The sequence below is a fragment of the Erinaceus europaeus genome, chromosome 7 (assembly GCF_950295315.1).
Source record: "Erinaceus europaeus chromosome 7, mEriEur2.1, whole genome shotgun sequence".
Taxonomy (NCBI): domain Eukaryota; kingdom Metazoa; phylum Chordata; class Mammalia; order Eulipotyphla; family Erinaceidae; genus Erinaceus; species Erinaceus europaeus.
Genome location: NC_080168.1, coordinates 13,177,546 through 13,200,423, shown reverse-complemented (window position 1 = coordinate 13,200,423; position 22,878 = coordinate 13,177,546). Strand labels below are relative to the sequence as shown.

General features: G+C 55.4%; 1 protein-coding gene across 5 annotated transcripts; it reads right to left on the bottom strand.

The window, feature by feature from the left end:
* Positions 1 to 1,034: 1,034 nt before the first annotated feature.
* On the bottom strand, positions 1,035 to 22,410 carry CHRND (cholinergic receptor nicotinic delta subunit). 5 transcript variants are annotated; one of them, XM_060193779.1, is made up of 23 exons: positions 22,206 to 22,394; positions 20,397 to 20,534; positions 20,146 to 20,202; positions 19,864 to 20,053; positions 19,467 to 19,566; positions 19,213 to 19,372; positions 18,858 to 19,000; positions 18,528 to 18,690; positions 18,192 to 18,363; positions 17,948 to 18,106; positions 17,811 to 17,873; positions 17,457 to 17,563; positions 13,803 to 13,948; positions 13,034 to 13,078; positions 12,424 to 12,533; positions 12,176 to 12,331; positions 11,947 to 12,056; positions 9,004 to 9,204; positions 7,579 to 7,690; positions 6,962 to 7,076; positions 5,656 to 5,860; positions 5,456 to 5,574; positions 1,035 to 2,061 (listed from the first exon to the last, which is right to left on the bottom strand). In XM_060193779.1, the coding sequence occupies exons 1-23, from the start codon at positions 22,300 to 22,302 to the stop codon at positions 1,879 to 1,881; spliced, it is 3,051 nt and encodes a 1,016-aa protein (XP_060049762.1). In that variant the 5' UTR covers positions 22,303 to 22,394; the 3' UTR covers positions 1,035 to 1,878. The 5 variants fall into 5 exon arrangements, with proteins under 5 accessions (XP_060049762.1, XP_060049763.1, XP_007519594.1 ...); XM_060193780.1 differs by lacking the exons at positions 18,528 to 18,690; positions 18,858 to 19,000; positions 19,213 to 19,372; ... (3 more) ...; positions 20,397 to 20,534; positions 22,206 to 22,394 and having other exon boundaries at positions 17,457 to 17,584; positions 18,187 to 18,358; XM_060193781.1 differs by lacking the exons at positions 1,035 to 2,061; positions 5,456 to 5,574; positions 5,656 to 5,860; ... (6 more) ...; positions 13,034 to 13,078; positions 13,803 to 13,948 and adding an exon at positions 16,750 to 17,148 and having other exon boundaries at positions 18,187 to 18,363; positions 22,206 to 22,410.
* Positions 22,411 to 22,878: the final 468 nt, after the last annotated feature.

The following is a 22,878-nucleotide window of genomic DNA, read 5'->3' as shown; positions in this document are numbered from 1 at the left end:
GGGGGGGGGGTGGTGCGGCGGGAGATGGCTCAGCTGGCAGAGTTAGGACTTGCCTGCTTGAGGCTTCTGGTACAATTCCCAGTACAGCATCTCTCTCTCTCTCTCTCTCTCTCTCTCTCCCTCATACAAAACCAGGTCATGTAAAATTAACCAAGGGCTGGCAAAATAGTTCATTTGGACAGTGCGCTGCTCTGTCAAGTGTGACCCAGCTTGAGCCTGGCCCCCACTGCACTGAAGGAAGCTTAGGTGCTGTGGGGTCTCTCTCTCCTTCTCTCGCTTTCTCTGCCTGTGTGTCTCTATTACAAAAAAAAATTAATCAAATGCATCTTTCAAAAATGATTTTGGGGGCCAGGTGGTGGCACACTTAGTTGACTGTACATGCTACCATGCACAGGGACCTGGGTTCAAGATGTGGACCTGGTCCACATCTGTGGGGGGAACTTCATGAGTGGTGAAGCAGTGCTGCAGGTCTCTCTCTTGTTCTCTCTACTTCCCTTTCTGTCTCATTTTTTCTCTGTCCCTATCCAAAATAAATAAGTAAATAAAATTTTAAAAATTACATTTTTAAATAATTATTTTTTCTTTGCTTCTGTGCAAAGACCAAACAGCTCCCCTTCTGCATCCTGAGAGAAGTGGTTAGACCTCTCAGCTAGGATTAGAGGAAGGGGAACCCTTGTTACCAGCTCCTGCCACTCCACTCCCTCTCAGCTAGGATTACCAGCTCCTGCCACTCCACTCCCTCTCAGCTAAAGCTGCTGGACACAAGTCCTTTCTCATCCCACAGCAAGGCTGCAGGGGCAGGATGGATTAGAAACCCCGCTTTGCTGATGAGCTGAGGACAATGAGGCAAAGTTGTAGCACAGCTCAGCCTGGGCCAAGGTGCTGACGTAATGAACCACCGAAACTATGTTTCCCCAAACAACAGGCCTTTATTCTCTCACTCGGGCCCCCTAGGCAAGGGAACTGGTGTGTGTGTGTGTGTGTGTGGGGGGGGGGGGGGGTGGTGGCTGGGGCTCAGCTGGGCTATGCTGGGTTGTGGTGTCATCTGAGGACCCCACTGGGACTGGGACAGGTGCTTCAAGTTTACTCGAGGGGTGTTGGTAGGGAGTCCTACCCCCCCCACCCCGTGGGCTGTGGGGCTGTTCCCTGTGGCAGCTGGCTTCATAAATGACAGTTCAGGATACTGAGTTAGTGTGGATTTCAGATGAATAAGGAGCATGCCCCAAACACTACCAGGGACCCCTTGTTTGGGGAGAAGGGTTTTGTACCTGAGAAGGATGTTAGAGGGTTCTGGGGGATGGGGAGGCTGAGTTCCGGGGCTCTAGAGTCATGTGTGTGATACTGACAGTCTCTGTGCTGAGCCTGACCCTTCACTGCAGTGCTCAGCTCCCAGAGGGGCTGACACAAAGTGGCTGGGGCAGAAAGGACTGGGGAAGGGCCCCCTATACCCCAGTGCTCTCCTGCTTTCTTGAGGGGTCCAGGATAGGAGGTGCCCCCCAACCTGGGTGGCAGTGAGAACTCAGAGGCCAGATCAGAGAGGTCAGTGGGAAAAGACGTCTCCCGTTCTACCCCCATCTGGGGGAGGGGGCAAGGAGCTTCTGTCTTCCTGACCCACTGGGGAGGGGCCCCCTAGATGCAGCTGAGGTAGCATCTCCCCTGGCCCCTGAGACAGCCTCCGGTTCCCCACAAACTGTTCCCACAGTCCTCTTTGATGGTCTTATCTGAGGCCTGGCCCCCAGTGGAAAAGCTGGTCAGACCTTCTCCTTGCCTTTGACCTTGACCCCAAGACAACATCAGCTGGGCTGGTGTCATGGAACCAGAATTCACTCCAGTCAACCATAGATCCACCCCCCACCCTCTCTCTGATACCAAGTCCCCCTAGATGAAGCGCTTGTCCTGCTCCTGGTAGGAGAAGGGGTCCCCTGGGAAAGGCTGGGTGGGGGGCTGGTTGTAGGCACCCTGCAGGAAGATCCAGGCCGTGCCCACCAGCATTATGGGCGTCACCACGAACAAGCAGAGCCGATCCACCGTGCGGGCCACGCGGTTCCAGCTGTCCTTCTCCTGGGGACAAAGGAAGAGGGGTGAGGGGCCCCCACAGCAAAACCTAAGGCAGTGAGTATGCCAGTGGGCAGCAGGGGATGGGGGGTGCTGGTCTGTCTCCACTGGCCCAGGTCATCGCCAGGCACAGGCAGGACTAGAATTCTGTCTGTCCATTTCTCCAGGATACTTAGAGCAGAGCCACAGCCTCTGTTCTTGTTCAGGGCAGGGTTGGGGGTGGGGGGTTGGGCTGGAGAGGAGTTGGGGTGCCAGGAGTTGGGGGTTGGGGTGCTCCCTCCTTCTGCCACCAGTGCTGCTGCAACACAGGTGTGTCCCTTTCGCAAGCAGGGCTTTCTAGGTGGCATGAAAGTGGCTCAGTGGGTAGAGTGCAGGACTTGTGTGTATGTGGGGGGGCACAGGCATGCTCCCTGGCACCTCAGATGTCAGAGTGGGCTCTAGTCTCTCACTTACAAAATAAAATAAATTAATCTTAAAAAAAAAATTAAGGGACCAGGTGGTGGTGTACCTGGACCTGGGTTTAAGGACCTGGATTCAAACCCCTGGTCCCCACCTGCAGGGGGAAGGCTTTGCGAGTGGTGAAGCAGGCCTGCAGGTGTCTCTCTGTCTCTCTATCTCTATCTCCCCACCCCCTCTCAATTTCTGCCTCTATCCAACAAAAGATACTTTTAAAATTAAAAAAAAGTAAACTTGAGTGATGAAGCAGGGCTGCAGGTGTCTCTCTGTCTCTCTCCCTCTCTACTTCCTCCTCCCCTCTCAATTTCTTTCTGCCTCTATCCAATAATAAATAAATAAATAAATATATAATAATTTAAAAAGTGAAGGGCTGACGTAGCTCATCTGGGAAGGTGCCTGACCCAGGTTTGAGCTCCTGGCACACCCCAGCTGTCTCTCTGTGTCTGAAATAATGAGACTAGAGTGGTGAAGCCCTGGTGACAGTGAAATAATAAACAAATGAATATCTAGGTCTGGGGAGATAGCATAATGGTTATGCAAAAAGACTCCTGGGCCTGAGGCAATAAAGGTCTCAGATTCAATCCCTGGTACTGATATAAACCAGAGCTGAGCAGTGGTCTGGAAACAAACAAAGGTTTGGGGAACAGCTCACCTGGTAGAGCACACGGCTTGCTGTGTGTGAAGCCCCAGGTTAGAACCCCAGCACCACACAGGGCACCAAACACAAAAGTGAGATTTACATGGATGGTGGAGCGGTGATATGGTGTCTTTCCTTCCCCTTCTCCTCCTTTTTAATTATTTATTGGATAAAGACAGAGAAATCAAAAGGGAAGAAAGAGGTGGGGGTGGGGAGAGAGAGAGAACTAGTACTGCCTCACCATTCACTAAGCTTTGCCCCTGCAGATGGGGACTGAGGGTTTGAACCTTCGTTCTTGTGCATGGTAACCTGCGCACTCATCCAGGTGTGCCACTGTCCAGCCCCTTTTCTTTCCCTCTATCCTGCCTGCCTCTCTTAAAATCAAAAGATAAAGCCTAGAAAATTGGGCATAGGAGGCTGCATGTGGGAGTTTCCTGCTGGCTCCCTGTTCATGTAAAAGCAGTAAAATGATTTTTAAAAAGTTGTATGATCTTGACCAACTCTTAGGCTCCTTTCAAAGCTCTGCTGTGTCTGCAGCCTCAGGCTTGGGCAAAAGCAGGATATTTGTGACCTCAGTCAGGAGGGGACTGGCCCACAGCTGGGGGTGTGGCTCAGTGGGTAAGTGTCTGCTTTGTAGGGGTGAGATCCTAGGTTTAATTCCCCATGTTGCACATGACCCACGGGTGCTCTAGTTGATTTCTCTTATAAAACATGTTTTAAAAAATATTTTTAAAAATTAAATTAAAAATTATTATTATTTATTTTCCTTTTCGTTGCCCATGTTGTACTGTTGCTGTAGTTACTATTGTTGTTGATGATGTCATTGTTGGATGGGACAGAGAGAAATGGAGAGAGGAAGGGAAGACAGAGAAGGGAGAGAAAGACAGACACCTATAGACTTACTTCACCGCCTGTGAAGCGACTCCCCTGCAGGTGGGGATCCAGGGGCTCAAACCAGGATCCTTACGCCGGTCCTTGCGCTTCATGCCACCTGTGCTTAACCTGCTGCGCTACCGCCTGACCCCCTTTTAAAGATTTTTTTTTTTTTTATTAGAAACTGATTATCAGAGTGGAGAGAAGAGACTGCTCAGCTCTGGCTCACGGTGGTGCTGGGGATTGAACCTGTTGTCTCTGGGGCCTCAGATAATGCAAGCCCTGTGCTCTGACAGACTGAGATAACTTCTTAGCCTTCAATAAATAAACCTCAAAAGAAGGAGGAGAAGGAGTTGAGGAAGAGGAGAAAGAGGAAGAAGAAGAAGGAGAAGTAAGAGGATAAGGAGGAGAAGGAGGAAGAAGAGGAAGGAGAAGAGCGGGGGAAAGAGAGAGTACCCTAGGGGAGGCTGTGACCCCAACTGGGTGGGCGTGGGTGTCTGAGTGTGCGTGCCCTGCACGATGCTCCTGGATGGTCTGGAAAGAAGCCCTGGTAGAACCTTGGTATACACTGTGCCCCTTGTCATGCATAAGGCCCTGGGTTCAAGTCCTGGCATCACATGAGAATGCCATGGATACACCAGGGGGAGCTCTATAGATGGTGGAGCAATGCTTTGGTGTCTCTCTTTCTCTCCTGTCTGTCTGTCTCTAAAAAGCAAAACAAAAAAATGAGAAAATTGGACCAGGCAGACTGCTCAGTGGTATGATATATACATGAGGCCTGAAGTCACCCCTGGCACTACATTATAGAAAGAGTTATTTTACTTTATATAAGATAGTGATTCACCTGAGACAGACAGGGAAGAGCCAGCCAGGAACCAGGAGCCTCAGGCATGTAAGGCCTGTGCTCTACTAGCTAGGCTATTCAGCCAAACTCAAACAAATGTTTATTTTTTTCTTTTTTTGACACTGACATTATTGCTCCACCTCTGCAGGAGGGAACCAGAAGCTTGAACCTGGGTGCTCTCCCAGGTATCCCACCGCTGGCTCCAATGAATAAGTTTTTTTTTTTTTTTTGTATTTTTAAAATTGTATTTATTACCTTTTGTTGCCCCTTTTTATTGTTGTAGTTATTATTGTTGTTATTGATGTCATTGTTGGAGAGAACAGAGAGAAATGGAGAGAGGAGGGGAAGACAGAGAGGAGGAGGAGAGAGCGAGAGAGACACCTGCAGACCTGCTTCACCGCTTGTGAAGCGACTCCCCTGCAGGTGGGGAGCCGGGGGCGAACTGGGATCCTTACTCAGGTCCTTGTGCTTTGCGTTACCTGCGCTTACCCCGCTGCGCTACCGCCCAACTCCCCAATGAATAAGTTTTTAAAAGGCTTGATCAGTGCGATACCTGAACACCCGTACACGGCTGCCCTGGGGTCACTCACGTCATTGTAGTTGTTCTGGTCCCGCATGTGGTTGATGATAAAGTTGGCCCCATCCACGGCGGGCTTCAGCTCGCTGAACAGCTCCTGCTGGGCCTGCTCGGAGCTTACTGGGGGTCGACCTGTGAATGCCAGGCTGACGGTAGGTATCTGCCCTCACCCCTCAGAAACCCCCTTGCCAAGCCAGGTCTCAAGGGACCCACGTGCAGTGGTGAGTCGCCGGCCCAGTCCGTGCCGCTCTGACTGCTTCTCGAACATGAGGTCACTGCGGGACTTGAGGGAGAAGTACTCCTCGGCCTTGGAGATGTAGCCCTGGGAGCTGCTCCTGCGGACCAGGGACCCGGGGCCCCGCGCATCCTCTGCTGGCCGGGACATGCGCAGAAACACAGGCAGCTTCTCCAGGAAGAGCTGTGGGGCCCGGGAGCGCGGGGAGAACAGGGTCACACCACACACCCGGACAGCACTAGCAAGCCCCCCACTCTGGCCTGTCGGCTGTCCCTTGGTCCCCTACTGTCACTAAGGCACCTAGATGGGGGTCCTGAGCTCACGCTCCAGCTCCACAGGGGAGCACCAAACTCCAGAGTGTTGTCTCTCCTCTCTGTCACTTCTCTCTCCTTTTTCTCTCAAAAATAGAGGATGGAGCAATTGGCCCAGGAGGTTGCTCTGTGGGGTGCACATGCATAAGACCCTGGTTTCAGCCCCTGCTGCTGAATTAAAGAATGAAAATTACAGAGGCGAGGCCAGGTGGTGGAGCACCTGGTTGAGCGCACATGTTATAATGTGCAAGGACCCCAGGCTCAAGTCCCCGGTCCCCACCTGCATAAAAGCTTCATGAGTGGAGAAAAATTCATGAGTGGTGAAGCAGTGATGCAGGTGTTTCTCTGTCTCTCTTCCTCTATTATTATTATTTTAATAATTATTTTTACTATTTATTTATTCATTTATTCCCTTTTTGTTGCCCTTGTTTTATTGTTGTAGTTAATATTGTTGTTATTGATGTTGTCGTTGTTGGATAGGACAGAGAGAAATGGAGAGAGGAGGGGAAGACAGAGAGTGGGAGAGAAAGACAGACATCTTCAGACCTGCTTCACCTCTTGTGAAGTGACTCCCCTGCAGGTGAGGAGCGGGGGGCTCGAACTGGGATCCTTGCGCTTTGCACCACCTGCGTTTAACCTGCTGTGCTGCCTACTGCCCAACTCCCTCTCTTCCTCTTTATCCCTCCCTTTACTCTCAGTTTCTGGCTGTCTCTATCCAATAAATAAATAGACAATCTTTAAAAAAGAAAAATCAATAAAAAATAAAAATTATTGGGGCCCAGGTTCAAGTCCCTGGTCCAGATCTGTCCCAGGTCCAGTCCCTGGTCCAGGCGTGATCTGTCCTCACTCGCTGGCTTCTGTCCTGCAGCATTACCTTGGGGAGGCAGCTTGCTGACTGGCTGCGGTGGGCGCCTTTGCATTGGGCGGGGTCCCAAGGAAGCCTGGGGACCCCCAGGAGGCTGAGAGCACTCACCTTCTTGACCCCCTCAGACAGCACGTGGGTGCTGGGAGTGCGGAAGTGGATGTTGAGCACGATGACGCAGATTGCCACGACCATAGCCACCAGCACCATGCCAAACAGCAGGAACCTGCAGGCACGAGTTCAGCAGGCCCTCGATTCGCCCACCACCCACTCATCCATTTATCCACTCACCCATTTAGCCATCTCCGCTTACATACATGCATCCATCCATCCACCCATCCACTTACTCAACCATCCACGGATTCATTCACTCACCTCCCTTCTATCCACCCTCCATCCATATACCTACCCATCCACACATCCTTCCTGCTACCCATCTGCCCGTCCATCCACCCACGCATCCAGGGCATGGGGTGGTGTGGCAGGACAGGAAAGCCGGTCTTGGGTGGGTGTGACTAGGTGAGCCGAGTGGTCTGTGACAGGGCTAGACTTGGCTTCCTATGGTGAGTGTGGAATATCTAGATAGGAGGAGTGGTGGGCGTGGCCCTCGGAGTGGTTGGCAATCTGATAGGTTTAGGCATGGGGAGGGCGTGGCCAGAAGAAGTGGTTGGCAACCTGATAGGATTAGACCCGGGGGCGTGGCGTTTGGAGGGCGTGGCTCCACTCACTTGCCGATCAGCGGAATGGCCATGGATGTGGCAGGCAGCCGCTTGGAGATGAGCAACAGGAAGACAGACTGGGCAAGAAGGACTGAGATGGCCACCGACGTCTTCTCACCACCTGGGGGAGCCCAGATTAGCGAGCTCAGGCCCTGGACACGGTGCCCCACCGTGGTCCCAGCACCAATCACTATTCACCACGCTCCAGGCCCTGATCTTCAGCCTGGGATCAGGTCCTGCCTCTGCCACTTATAGGGTGGGTGACCTCAGGCAAGTAGCTTCAGTTCTCTGCCTTAATTTCCTCTCCTTTCCTTTCCCCTTTCCCTTCCCTCCCCTTCCTTTCCCTTTTTCTCCCTCTCCTCCCTCTCCTGCTTTCTCACTCCCTCTCTTTCTGTCTTTCTTCCTTTTTCTCACAGAGCACTGTTCAGCTCTAGATTATGGTGGTGCTGGGGACTGAACCTAGAATCTTGGACCCTCAGGCACAAAAGTCTCTTCCATAACCATTATGCTCTCTCCCCAACTTTCTGCTGTTTTCTCAACTATCACATGTGATGAACACAAAGTGAGAGGATGTGTTAACAGGGCTCCTCCCTACCCTGCAGGGTGAGTTCCTGGGAACCCCAGCTGTCATCTTTAGCCCCTCCCTCAAAGACCCCAATGGGCACTCTTCCCACAGAGCTCCAGAGCACAGGGCTGCGTGGTGGCTGTGAGGGCTCATCCAGGGACCTGTCCCAGTGCCTCTCCTGCAACCATGTGGGCTCCTCAGGGCCTGCCCACCTACTCTGCTTATACTCTTGCCCCTGCAGGTTCTTCTGGGCCTGCCAGAGGCAGAGGCTGGGATAGCATTTGTCTCATGCCCTGGTCATAACCAATATATATATATATAGTCACATAGAGAGAGACAGAGGAGAGACACCATAACATTGTTCCACCACCCCTGAGGCTTCCTCCATGAAGGTGACCCGGTGTGGGTCTGAAGGTTCAAACCCTGGTCCTTGAGTATGGTAAAGTGTGCGCCTTGCTGGACGAGCTGCCTCTGGCCCTGTATCATAGCAAATGTTCTGACATAGCCTGACACAGTTCTGACATCTTTCTAGAAGTCAGCAGGCAGAGTGTGTCTCCCTGTTCTGACTCCCTCACTGTCCTGCCATGACCTCCTGTGGCTCAGGCCTGGTCACAATGGCAACACCTGGTGACCCCATCCCTTCCCAGAAGGGGACAGTGCCATGTGCTCCTTGGGCCCTTGGGAAGCTCTCACAAAAGGCAAAAACTGGGACTAAGTGGGGACATAGCCCCTCAGGAATATGGGAGAGGGTCACAGAGCCCCTCCCCCCAGCCCAATGCCAGGATCCCAGGCAGAGAACACCAGGACTAGTAGCTCCCATGGGGCTCCCAGGAGGCGAGGGGCTGGGTTGGGGTCAGATGGGGTCTCACTGTCGGCTGGCAGGTAGAAGACCAGGTTAACCATGAAGGAGATGAGCACACAGGGCACAAGGATGTTGATGACGTAGAAGAGTGGCTTCCGGCGGATGATGAGGTAGAAGGTGACAGCCTGGTGGCCAGGGCTGTTCCGGGGGATGCTGGGGTCCACATTGATCCTGGCTGGCCGGTGCACTATCTCCCACTCTCCGTTCTCTGGGGGACAACATGGGGGGGTCAGACCAGGAAGGAGGCTGTGGGGGACCCAGGGGAACAGAAAGAGGGGCTGGATGGGGGGAGGCACTGGGAGACTGGGGGCCCCGGGCAGCAGCTTGGAGGGAGGTGGGGCTGTGTAGGGGGGGGTCAAGTTGGAAGTTTCAATCTGTAAGAGGAGAGTTTTTCTCTGGTAGTAACTACTTCCTTCTATTTTTTTAAAAAATATTTTTTAAAATTAATTTTTTTTAATTTATTTATTTTCCCTTTTGTTGCCCTTGTTTTTTATTGTTGTAGTAGTTACTATTATTGATGTCGTCATTGTTAGATAGGACAGAGAGAAATAGAGAGAGGAGGGGAAGACAGAGAGGGGGAGAGAAAGATAGACATCTGGGAGCTGGGCAGTAGCGCAGCGGGTTAAGCGCACATGGCGCAGAGTGCAAGGGCTGGCGTAAGGATCCTGGGTTGAGCCCCCAGCTCCCTACAGGCAGGGGGTCGCTTTGCAAGCAGTGAAGCAGGTCTGCAGTATCTATCTTTCTCTTGTCCTCTCTGTCTTTCCCTCCTCTCTCGATTTCTCTCTGTCCTATCCAACAACAGCTATGATAACAATAATAATAACAACTACAACAAACACAACAACAAGGGCAGCAGGCCTCCAAGAGTAGTGGATTCATAGTGCAGGCACTGAGCCCCAACAATAACCCCGGAGGCAAAAAAAAAAAAAAAGGAAAGATAGACACCTGCAGACCTGCTTCACTGCCTGTGAAGCGACTTCCCCCCTGCAGGTGGGGAGCTGGGGCCTTGAACTGGGAGGGATCCTTATGCTGGTCCTTATGCTTCGCTAATCAATTTTTTTTATTATTTTTATTTATTGGATAGAAACAGCCAGAAATCAAGAGGGAAGGGGGAGATAAAGAAGGAGAGAGAGACAGAGAGACACGTGCAGCACCGCTTCACCACTCGTGAAGCTTTCCCCCTGCAGGTGGGGACCAGGGACATGAACCTGGGTCCTTGTGCACTGTAATGTGTGTGCTTAGCCAGGTATACCACCACCTGGCCCCACTACTTCCTTCTCACTGGAAAAAAAAAACAGAAACTGAGGTCATCAGTGAGGGAGCAAGCTCAGCCTGTTAGAGCACAGGACTTGCATTCCCGAGGCTCCAGAAGCCACGGGTTCAGTCCCTAGCACCACCCTGTGCCCAAGCTAACCAATACTCTGGTGTCTCTCTTATTTTGAAAGTAAATTCATAGTGATGATGATGATGACAGTAGTAGTAAAAGAAATTGAAGTCCATGGCTCAAACCTGGGGTCTCCACAGTGGGGGAAATGACACAGCTAGCAGAGCACAGGGCCTGGAGGCCTAGCTCCTGTTTCAGTCCCTGGTGCTGCATGTACTCTGGTTTCACTTGTGTCTTTTTTTTTTTTTTTTTTTTACCAGAGCACTGTTCAGCTCTTATTTATGGTGGTTTGGGGAACTGAACCTGGGACCTGGGAGCGTCAGGCATGAGAGTCGTTTGCAGAATCATTATCTTGTTTCCCCTGCCCTTACTGATTTCTTACTCTGATTTCTTTTTCATGTGAAACTTTCTATCTCAATGAAATTAAGAAAGTGGAGGTCAGGTGGTGGCTCACCCAATAGAGCACACACATTACCATGGGAGAGGACCCAGGTTCAAGCCCCCAGTCCCCATCTGCAGGGAGAAACTTCACAAGTGGTAAGGCAGTACTGCAGGTGTCCTTTTCCCCCCATCCCCCCTCCTTTTCCTCCTTCTTCTCCTCCCTCTCTCTATCAAAAACAGAATGAAAAATGGGGAAATGTTGCCCCAGGAGTGGTAGAATTGTTGTGCAGGCACTGAGCCCTAGTAATAACCCTGATGACAAAAATAAGCAAACAAGAAACAGAATATTTAATAAAAATAAGAGGGACTGGGCAGGGGTAGATAACATAATGGTTATGCAATGGTTATGCAACCCCAAGGTCCCAGGTTCAATCCCCTGCACCACCATAAACCAAAGCCTACAGTGCCCTGGTAAAATAAATAAATAAATAAATAAATAAATAAATAAATGGGACTAGGTGATGGTATATTTGGTTGAGCACACATGTTACCATCTGCAAGGAACCAGGTTCAAGCCCTTGGTCCCCACCTGCAGGGGGAAGTGACAGACACACGCAATGAAGCAGTGCTGAAGTTCTCTCTCTCTCTCTCCCCTCCTCTCTCATTTTCTCTCAGTCCTACCAAATAAAAAGTAAAAACTGATAGATGGATGGATAGATAGATAGATAGATAGATAGATAATAGAGACTGGTGAGAAAGTTCACTTGGGAAGGTGCCTGCTTTGCCACATGCATGACCCAGGCTTGAGCCTCCCCCCCACCCCACCCTGTACAGCACTGGGGCATTATGGCATGGGGGGACGTTCAGTGCTGTGGTCTCTCTGTCTCTGTGTGTATATCTGAAAAAGACAGAAATAAATGACTATCCTTAGGGGACTTGTGGAAATCAAGGTAGTGAGAGTGAGCCTCCAAGTGTCACAAGGGCTGGAAGATCCAGCCCTGAGAAGCACAGGATGTGGTCCCCTGGAGGTGAGGGAGAGGGCTGGGGCACCCAGGTGTATCTGTCCTGCGGACATCATCGACCGGCTGGCTCGTTCTTTCTGTTCTCAACAGGTGTCCCCGAGTCTGTGTCTCTGTGCAGCGGGAAGCCCAGTCCTGTGCCCAGTGTGGGTCCCCCTCCACACACCTGTGAAGCCCTCGGGGTCGATGACGATCCACTCCACGGGGTAGGTGCGTCCATCCTTCTCCTCCTGCTTCAGGCTCAGCGTGATCTCCTTAGCGGTGTACTTGAGCGAACTGGGGGACAAGGGGTGGGGCCAAGGGGTGTCCCATGGGTGGGGAGGCAGAGCAGGGGCCCCCTCAAGGGGCTGCCTTCTCCTTCCCTGCCCCTGGAGGCGCCTGGAGAGATGTTGCACCTGAACTTGAGGGAGCAGTTCTGCCAATCGAAGGGGAAGTAGGTGACGGTGATGGGGCAGGAGGAGCGGAAGATGGCGGGGGGCAGCCAGTAGACCCAGCCCGTGGGGTAGATGAGCACGTTGCAGGCATAGGAGATCTGGAAGGAGCCATCATTGCTGGGGTTGGGGGAGAGGGACAGGGGCCCAGTGAGCGCCTGGCACAAAGTGGGCAGGGCCAGGGCAAGGGCGAAGGGGGCTGTGAGCTCAACTTGTTCTCCAGTACGATCTCAGGGAGCCACACCCTGTCCGGGGGCAGGCGCAGGATGCTGATGTTCCCAAATTCCTCCTTGTCCCACTGCAGGCGGCTGTCTGTCCAGCCCTGGAAGACCCCAAAGCATGTCAGTGGTGAGCTCTGCTGTTATTCATATCCTTCACTTCCGGGGGTTGGGGGAGGGGTGGGCAGGGCCTGGGAGCTGTGACAAAAGGAGTTTGGGCCAGGTGGATGCAGAGTGCAGACAGGGGGTCTGTAAAGTGGGGTTGGCACAACCGAGGGCCTGTTTTCAAGGAAGACAGAGAAGGCCGAAGTTCAAAGCATCTGAAGGGTGTGTTCTGGGAGGTGGGGGTAGACAGCATAATGGTTATGCAAAGAGACTCTCACTCCTGAGGCTCCAAAGTCCCAGGTCCAGCCGCCCCCTCCCCCCCCCACAATCATAAACCAGAGCCGAGCAGTGCTCCAGTTAAAAATAAATAAAAATAAGAGTGAGTTCTGGCAAAGTCTGGGTGGCAGCCAGCCCCTTAGACAGGTAGGGCCCCTGTCCCAAGCGAACACCCCACTCTTTGCATCCCTGCCCCCATCTCTGAGCAGGGCGCTCTCCTTACGTGCTCAATCCACACGTTTGTGGTCAGAGTCTCCTCCACTTCTTTCTGTAACCAGACAGGAGGCTGTGCTTTAGCCGGCCAGGTCCATCCCACCCTGTTCGCTGACTGACTAACTGATCTTCTGGGGTGCCGGGAAGAGCCAGCAGGGCTTCAAGCAGGGTGATATGGGGGAGCAGCCTCCCCAGCTCAACTTTCTCCCTGCACGCTTAGAAAGTTGGGGGGAGAGACAGAAAGCAGGAGAGACAGAGCAGCACTGAACCCTTTGGGTGCCATACATGCTGCTTTTGTGTGCTGTTGGTGCTTGAACCCCGGGCCTCTTGTCTGGTAAGGCACACATTATACCTGCTGAGCCACCCTGGGCATGCCTACACTCTCCCCTCCCCGCTCCTCTTCCTTATGTTCCTCTACTTTGGCCACTGGGCTCTGGCACACCTAGTGCTGAGCTCAAACCCGGGACCTGCCTCATGCAAGTCTGGTGTGCCCCTCTGTCTGCCAACCCAACACATCCACCCACACCTCTTCCCAGCTGTCACCCAGGGGAACCACAGCAAGAATCTGGTTAGACCCTAGCCCAGGCTCTCAGCGCTGGGGCACTCACTTGGGAATAAGAAGTGACCCAGGCCAGACTGAGGCCCTGCGCCTCCTCCCTGGGCCCAGAGACTCCTGGCCACCAGGACGCTGCCCCAGCTTCCATCCACCCCAGACACTGTCCCTCTGTCTCTCTGTTCCGGTATCCCATGCTCCCACCTGGCCCGGGAGGTCGACTGACCAGGGAGATGAGGTTGGAGAGTGTGAGGGACAGCGAGATGTCCACGCTCTGGCCCTGGTGCTCCACCGGCCGCAGATTCTTGTCATAGGCCTTCTCCTGGAACAGGTGCCGGATGAGCCGCTCCTCCTCGTTCAGACCCCAGCTGTCTGTGAGATGTGAGGGCAAGGCTTGCAGGACACAGGGTAGAGACAGGAGCCAGGCAGGCCCAGAGAGGGAGCTGAGGCTTCCTGGGACGTGGGGGTTCAGCTCTCTGGGACCGGGGTCCTGAGGGCAACTCAGGGTCTGTCTTTCCTGGGAGACCTGGCAGGAGAGGAAGCCCCACATAAGAGGAGCTGGGGGTATCCATGAGTGTAGGGTCATCTTACCACCCACAACCAGGGCAGCCAGCAGCCCTAGCGTCCACACAGCCCCCTCCATTCTGTGCTTCCAGCTGGGTGACTTGGTGGTGAGTTCCCCTGTCCCTTCAGGGTTGGGTGGGAGAGTGGACAGGGGACAGGTGCAGGGTGGGGGAGGGGCAAAGGAAGAGGTGGCCGGAAACGCCATCTGACACCCCTAGACTGAGGCCAGGCTGGTGGAGAGCTGGGGACAGGTGGTAAGGGGGTGGGGACAGAATCAGCCGTCAAAGATGCCAAGCAGTAGTGGGGGTGGGGTGGGGTGCTTGTGCTGGGCTGTCCAGGAGGGGAGCAGAGTGACTGGCATTGGCTACTGCCATTCCTTCTTCCTTAAAAAAACAAACAAAAGGGGGTCGGGTGGTGGCGCAGTGGGTTAAGCGCACGTGGCGCAAAGCGCAAGGACCGGCGTAAGGATCTCGGTTCCAGTCCCCGGCTCCCCACCTGCAGAGGAGTCGCTTCACAGGCGGTGAAGCAGGTCTGCAGGTGTCTCTCTTTCCCTCCCCCTCTCTGGCTTCCCCTCCTCTCTCTATTTCTCTCTGTCCTATCCAACAACGAACAACGTCAACAATGGCAATAATAATAACTACAATGAGGCTACAACAACAAGGGCAACAAAAGTGGGAAAAAATGACCTCCAGGAGCGGTGGATTCATGGTGCAGGCGCCAAGCCCAGCAATAACCCTGGAGGAAAAAACAAACAAACAAAAAAACCTATTTTGGATAGAGACCGAGCAAAGTTGAGAAGGAAGGGGAGATGGAGGAGGAGGGTGAGGAGAGACCTGCAGCATTGCTTTACCATGTATGAAGCCTGGCCAGCTAGAACCTGGGTCCCATGGACTGTATTGTGTGTGTGTGTGTGTGTGTGTGTGTGCTCAACCAGGTATGCCAACAATCAGCTTCCCCCTCTTTTTTCTCTTCCTTTGAAATTTTAACTTTAATTCTTTTTTTTTTTTTGTCACCAGGGTTATCGTAGGGACTTGATCTCTGCATGACTCCACCCCTCCCAGAGAGCACTTTTCCCCCCTTTTACTTTGCTAAAGAGGGAGAGTCAGAGAGAAGAAGAGACACCTGGGGGCCAGGTGTGCCATGCACAAAGACCCAGGTTCAAGCCCCTGGTTCCCCCCTGGTCCCTATCTGCTGGGGGAAAGAAAGCTTCACAAGTGGCGAATCAGTGCTGTAGGTGTCTCTCTGCCTCTCTTTCCCTCTATATCTCCCTCTCCCTCTCAATTTCTCTGTTCAATAAAATAAGTAAAGTAGAGAAGGGGGGGAGCAAAAGAGACATGCTGAACTGGTCCACTGATTATGAAGTTTCCCCTGCAGATGGGGACTAGGGACTTGAACCTGGGTCTTCACTCTTGGTAATATATGTGTTCTACCAAGGGTGGTAACACTGCCTGAACTCTCTCCCCTCACCCCCATTAAACTGACTTTCAGGGCCAGCAAAATAGCTCACTTGGATAGTATGTTGCTTTGTCATGTGTGTGACCCAGGTTCAAGCCTGGATTCCACCACATTCAAGGAGACTTCCATGCTGTGGTCTCTTTCACTCTTATTTATTTATTACCAGAGCACTGCTCAGCTCTGGTTACAGTGGTGCAGGGGATTGAACTTGGGATCTTGGAGCCTCAGGCATGAGAGTCTCTTTGCATAACCATGTTATCTACTCCCCCCCTCTTTCACTCTCTTTCTGCCTCTCTGCCTTCTTGGTCTCTAGCTAAAACAAAAAGCAAGCAAATAAACAACACAAAAGTTTGTGCATTTGTTGTAATGACCTTTTATTTATTACTTTTGGCTGCCCTTGGGACTTCACTGATACATCATTTCTTCACTCCTCGTAGAGAGGCACAGAGCCAGAGACAGGGAGAGACACCCTAACAGCAGAGCTGCCCCCCCCCGTTTCTTAGTGTCTCCCATATGGTGCTAGGACTTGGACCTGGGGGTCTCACACATAATAGGCAGCAGGTGCCCTGGCCAGGGAGCTATTTCCCTGGCTCCTACAAATCTGTTTCTTTATTCTTGTTGTGAGTGAGACAGAGCTGGGGTGGGGGGAGGGGGCTCAGCGGATAAGAGCACAGGACTTGCCTGGGTGAGGACCTGGTTTGATGCCAGGTAACACAGATGCCAGAACCAAGTAGTGAGTGCTCTTATCCCCCCTGCCCCTCCCCTTTCTCTTCTCTTTCTCCTTTTTACAGAACCCTGCTCAGCTCTGGCTTATGATGGTGCTGGGAACTGAACCTGAGCCTCATTCACAAAAGTCATTTTGAAGAACTATCTCCCCAGCACTATGGTCTTTCTTGTTCATAAAATAAGCATACATTTCTTTAAAAAATAATAATAATAAGTGGGAGGGCCCGGGCAGTAGTGCATTGGTTGAGCTCATATTATCATGCATGAGGACCCAGGTTCAGGACTTTGTTGTTCAGGACCTTCAGGGGGAAGTTTCACATGCCGGCCACAGTGCCATTTCTTGGGAAGAAGACAGCTCACCTGGTTCCTCCCGCCCTCAGAGACTAAAGCACACCCCCAGAAAGTTCAGAAAGTTCCAGAACAATCTCTGTGGGTCATAAATAATATTTATTAAAGCTGCTGTGGTTTTCTGACAGGCCCAGGATCAATCCCACCCTATCACCCCAACAGGTCCTGAGTAGTGTGGGCAGGACCCCTGGAGGCCTGGCTGGGGGAACCCAGGGTTGAGTGTATGTGTGTGTGTGTTTGGGGGGGGGGAGCCCCGCCTCCTCGGCCCCCCCTCACCCAGGGTCCCCGGGCCTCCTTGCAGGGGCAGCAGAGCGGAAGGCCCGTAGCGCCTGGAGCAGCAGTCTGGGGAGGCTGCGGGCCAGTGTTTCCGGCTCCAACCCCACCAGCCCCCCGAAGACCACGGGGTGCCCCCCCAGGCCTGCTCGCACCCAAGCTCGGAAGAGCCCGCTTAGCGTCTTGGAGCCTAGATCTGCCAACACCTGCAGAGGGAAAAGGCCACTCAGGGATTACACCCCGAAACTCTCCCCACATGTTCCCCAAACTCTCACAAGCCCCTTTCCTTGGCCTCCGGCTCAACTGGAATACCACCAGAAGCCTCTCCCTCCACTCACACCCACCCAGCACCCAGTTCACACACTTGACCAATTTTGGGGAGCCCCTGCCTCTATCTACCCCAGGCTGCTGGAGTGTGGAGAAAGCCCCCATTCTGTCACGGAGGGTCACTCCTCTGCTCAGCAGGGCGGGGACCCGGACCCCTGGGAAGCAGTCTGGGGACGCCCAGCCCCACCTCCTGGAAGTCCATGACCAGGCGCTCCTCGGGGACCCGCAGGATCCAGGCGTGGGTGGCTTCCAGCTTGGCCAGTTTCTGTTTCAAGGACGCCAGCCCGGAGCAGCCTGGGGAAAGGGGCGGAAGCCCTGGGAATAACAGGGAACAGGCCCCAGCCTGGGGGTGGGGGTAAGAGGAGGGGGTTCTACATATGCTCAGGGGTCTCCCTGTGGACAGACTGCTCATGGTGCAGGTGGGGAAACTGAGGCTGGACAAGCCTGGGACACTACTGCAGGAGGTGGGCAGAGCAGACCCAGCGAACTGCAGAACCCTCGGCCTACGCCTCCGGCCCCAACCGACAGAGGGCGCCCTTACCATCCTTTCCCTCGTGCCGCTCGGGCCCGGGATTCCGGAGCCTCATTCCTGCAGCGCGCGACCCTGGGGAGTCGCGGTGTTAGGGGGACGCGCGGGCCCGGGCGGGCTCCGGGTTCGAGGGCGCGGGGTCTGGGTACCTGCGTGCAGCCACTGCTCGCGGGCGGCGCGCCTGGGAGGCTCCCGGGGCGGCGGGGCGGGCGAGGCGGGCGGGGCGAGGCGCCTCCCGGGGTGCAGGCCGAGCACATCCTGGGCGCCCCGCAGCAGGTCCAGCAGGGTGTGCGCCAGAGCGCGTAGCTCTGCGGACGGGACGAGGATCCGGTGCTCAGACGTGCGCCCGCGCCCCGCACCCGCGCGCCCCGGGGGGAGCCCGGCTCACCGCACCGTCCACGGCGCTGCAGGCACTGCTGGAGCGCCAGGTGTACGCATGCGCGCTCGGACCCGGGGCACAGCCGAGAGTAGAAGGCGCAGGGCTGCGCGGCGTCTGCTCGAGGTTCCCCGGACGGCTCCCAGGCCAGAAGCTCCATACAGCTGGGTTCGCGGCTGGAAGGGGAGGCTACCGGGGGGGAAGAGGGAGGCGGCAATGTCCAGCTGCCCCGCTTAAGGAACCCCACCCCCAGTCCTGCGCTGGAGGCTTCCCAGGCTAGAAGCCCCCCCTTCCCTGGGCTTGACTCAGGGCTGCAGGCCAGACCACCCACCTCCCAGGACCCAGACACTCACCACTCATCTGCTCCTGGAGCCAATCCTTGAACACAGCCACGCGAGTGTAGACCCCAGGCTTCCCTGGCTCCCCGCAGCCGTCCCCCCAGGATGTGACGCCGTACAGGACCTCCCTTGGGCTGGGCCCAGGCTCGGAGCAGGTGAGGGGCCCCCCCGAATCTCCCTGCGGAGAGCCCAGAGGAAAGGGTGCTGCTTGGGGGGGGGCCTGCACTTGGTGGCATGCGGGGTTTCCCACTGGTCCCCACTTCAGCCATGAGACCCAGAATCTAACCACAGGCGCAGTGAGAGGGGGCAGCCCACCCGGCAACCCCTGTCCACCCGGGCTCACACCTGGCACGAGTCGATGCCGCCCGCCAGGTAGCCGGCGCAGAGCATGGTGCTGGCGTGCAGGCCGGCGCCCAGGGCCCGCTGGCAAGTGTGGGCGCTGAGCAGGGGCACGCGGGCTTCCCGCAACACCGCAGCCTCAGGCCCGTCTGCAGGGAAGCGGGAAGGGGAGGTCAGGCCTGAGCCCCCCCTTTTCCACGCCTACTTGGATCCCTTTCCCCTCCCCCACTTTTGCAAGACCCAGCAGTATTTCAGGAGGAGCTGGGCTCCCCCAAATTCCTGACACCCCAAATTCCATCACTCCTTTCCCTATTCCCTCACGCGCACGCGCGGCCCGCCCAGGTGCTGCCCCACTCCCTACCTTCGAAGAGAGCACCCCAGCCTGCGATGGCACATGTGGTGCCAACAGGGGGCTCCCGGGAGACTTGGGGCAGGCAGACGGGGCGCGCCGCTCCGCCGGGGATCACGGGGGTCCACAGCTGCACCAGGGCCAGGTCGTTGTGGAAGGTCTGTGGGTCAAACTGGGGTGTGGAGTGTGTGTGGGTACAGGGTCAGCCAGGCATCGGGCGGGATCTAGTCCAGCTGGGTGAATCCTGGTTAGCGGCGCCATCTCACCTCTGGGTGGGGCACGATGCGGTTCACCCGCACCTCCTCAGCCGGCTTTCCCCGGTGCCCTGCAGCCAGCGTCACAGTCCACAGCAGCTCGTTGGAGGCGCTGTAGGGGGCGAATGGTGGTGCAGTAAGCAGGACTGGGGGACTTGGACGTACCCAGGAAACCTTCCCTCCTCCCAGATCCCAAGAGCCAGGCTGTTTCTCCGCCTGAGGGCAAGGAGGGGTCTGGGGGAGCGGCCACAGCCTCTAGGCTCCAAATGCACCTCGTGGAAGCGCGCCTGGAAAGACTGAGCGCGGCCACCAGGGGGCAGCAGAGACCGGTTCTCCCGCCCGCCGACCCGGGAGGAGAAGAAACGTGCTTTGGTGACTCCGCTGCAGGGTGCCTGGGGACACCACATACCCAGCGAAGCAGTGCGCCGCGGTGAGCACCCAGGCCGCCGCCACCAGGACGCCCCCACACAGGGGCTGTCCGCCGAGCTGCAGCCTCACCAGCCAGGGCCAGGCCCCGGGGGGCGCCGCACGCCCCCCCACAATGCGTCCGTGGGCGCGCGTCACGTTCACAGAGCCGGGGTGCCGCTTCCCACAGGGTCCTAGAAGCGCAAGCGGGGTCACCATAGACGGGACTGGCCTCTGCCCTGACCTCGCGGTACCCCTGGAACCCCAGTTTTCCCCGCAGCCTCACCTGGCTCGGAGGCATCCTGGAGAAGGGTGGCTTGAGGCTTGGGAGACCCAGGTCCTGCTAAGAATCAAGTCTTTGAGCCTCACTCCCCCCTCACCCGTAGGTGGCACGCTGTCCCCGAGGGACCCCCATGCTCACTTCCCTCACCCAGCACCAGTCATTTTCAGCAGAGGGACGCTGCCTTCCCACCCTGCTTGGGCCGAGCCTGGCACTCCCTGTCCCTCTGGCCCCCTCGGAGGCGGATGCGCGCTCACCCGGACACGCAACGGTGCGGTTGGCACAGTCCCCGCACTCGTGCAGGCTGTGCTGCAGCTCCAGGGCCGCGCGGTTCACCGCCCACTGTGCGCTCCTGCGGGCGGCCTGCAGGACCCGGGTGCCCTGGGCGGACAGCGCTGCGGACGGAAGCAGGCGGGGTGGGTGAGGCTGGGGGTTGGTGGGGGAGAGCTTAGGGCTGGCCTGGTCAGACCCCAGAAGAAGAAGTAGGCTGGGCCTCTGCCCCAGTCTTGGGGTGCCCTGCGGGCAGCCACTCCGGGAGTGGGGGAGCGGATGACCCTAAGTTCTTCCACTGCAGCAGCGCTGGGCAGGAGCCTCTGAAAAGGGCTTGTTGGCACCTGGGAAGGCAGCTTGGCCAGCAGAGCACAGGACTGGCATTGTGAGGCTCTATGTGCCATAGATTGTTAAAAGAGGGGGAGTTGGGCTGTAGAGCAGCCAGTTAAGTGCATGTGGCAGAAAGCACAAGGACAGGCTTAAGGATCCCAGTTCGAGGCCCCTGCTCCCCACCTGCAGGGGAGTCACCTCACAAGTGGTGAAGCAGGTCTGCAGGTGTCTGTCTTCCTCTCCTCTCTCCATTTCTCTCTGTCCTATCCAACAACGACTACAACAATTAAAAAAAAAAGTTTGCTAAAAGAAGGGTGGGGGCCACCCAGGAGGTGGTGCATTGTCTTGGACTCTCAAGCCTGAGGCCCCCAGTGTGACTGACATTGCACGTGCCAGAGTGATGCTCTGGTTTTCTGTCGCTTTCCTTTTTGTTCTTGTATAAATCAATCTAGTGCTGGGGAGATAGCATAATGGTTAGGAAGAAAGACTTTCATGTCTGAAGTACCAAAAGTTCCAGGTTCAAATCACTATAAGTGGGAGCTGAGCAAGCACTCTAATAAAAAGAAAGAATAAACTTAATAAAGATTAAAATACACAAATAAAGATTAAAGAGGGGGGACAGGTATTGTGGGGCCAGGAAAGTGGCTCATCTCCAGAGCTCCTGTCTTCTGTGCATGAGGGCCCAGGCTGAGCCCCAGCACCACATGTGAGCACCAGACACAACTGAGCAGAGCTCCCTGGATGGTGGAGCGGTGCTTTGTGCTCCTTTCTGCTCCCATCACCCCACCCCCATAACAAATGAAACACAAAGCAACCAGGCCAGTGATTCTAAGGTAGAATGCAGGCCTCACACACATGAGGGGGGGAGCAGCTAGAGGGGATGGGAGGCTTTGTTTAAAGTCTTGAAGCAGGAGCCTGGGGTATAGCTCAGTGGTAGCACACAGGCTTATCACAAATGAGGCCCAGGGTTTGTTCCCTGGCACCAAAAACAAACCAGAACAGCCTTGAAGGAAAATCACTGCCTGAAGGAGAGAAGCCTCAGAGCTCAGTCATGGACTAGCTCATGATCGGGCCAGAACCCCTCCCCCTAGTATTTTATTTTTATTTTATTTATTGGATAGAGATGGAAATTGAGAGAGGAGGGAGAGATATAGAGGGAGAGATAGAGAGACACCTGCAGCACTGCATCACCGCTCATGAAGTGTCTCCCCTGCAGATGGGGAGCCAGGGCTTAAACCTGGGTCCTTCTGCACTGTAACGTGTGCTCTATCGAGTCCACTGCTCTTGCCCAGCTCTAGGCTAAGAACCCTCTCTGCAGTCACTGAAAAGTGGCTCCCCTTCCCTGGCCACCCTGTCCTCTCCTCCCTCTCCTTGCATGGAAGTTTCCAGCCCCTTCTCTGCAGTGGGTTGAGTGGGTGTAAGGGTGCACCAACCTGCCCCTGGCTCCCTCTGCCCCCAGAGCTCACCTTGCAGGGTGGTGGGGGGCAGGCGTGTGTACAGGGGGAGCCCCTGGGCAGGCCTGGGCTCCAGGAGGCCCAGCAGCAGCAGCACGAGAGGCAGCATGGTGGGGGGCCTAGGCCCCTGCTCCCCACAAACACTGGTTGCTCCAGGGCTGGGATGCCCTGAGCTGACTCTTCTCTGAGTCCCTGCTTCCTGGGGTCCAGCCCTCACCTGACTCTCAACTCCAGGGAGCCCCCAGGAGGCGGGCTCAGGGGGCTAAATAGAGAAGGGATAGGGAGGGGTGTGGGGGAATGGGGGGCAGGGTTAGGGGGAGGCAATGGGGTAGTGGGTTCGAACCTCACATTTGAAGTCTCCGGCTATCAAAGGAGTCCTTGTTTCCGCAGCTGCATCAAAAGGGACCCGCAGAGCTGACGGTTGGGCCAGGGGCCAGGCAGGGGGTGGGGGGGGGCTCATGGGGTGGGGCTGGCTCCATCTCCAGGGCCTCATGGGGGCTGGGGGCTCCCATCTGGCTCCTTTCCCTGAGGAGTTGAAAGCATCCCCAGGGCCAGACCGTCATGGAGGGAGGCCACGGGAGCATCTGAGGGTCCCGGCAACCCCCTCCCCAGGTGCCTGGGCCCCCAGCCCCTCTGTCCCTAATTGCTCTGGCAGCGCCCTACCCCATGCAGTCATCTCCAAAGA

Excerpts from the sequence above, each read along its gene's own strand:
- CHRND (XM_060193779.1), bottom strand. The coding sequence starts at position 22,302 with ATGCTGCCTCTCGTGCTGCTGCTGCTGGGCCTCCTGGAGCCCAGGCCT. Across the intron at positions 20,054-20,145 it reads CCAGGATGCCTCCGAGCCAG|GACCCTGTGGGAAGCGGCAC; the intron begins GTGAGGCTGCGG and ends TTGCGCTTCTAG. Across the intron at positions 12,057-12,175 it reads AACTGCTCCCTCAAGTTCAG|TTCGCTCAAGTACACCGCTA; the intron begins GTGCAACATCTC and ends CTTGTCCCCCAG.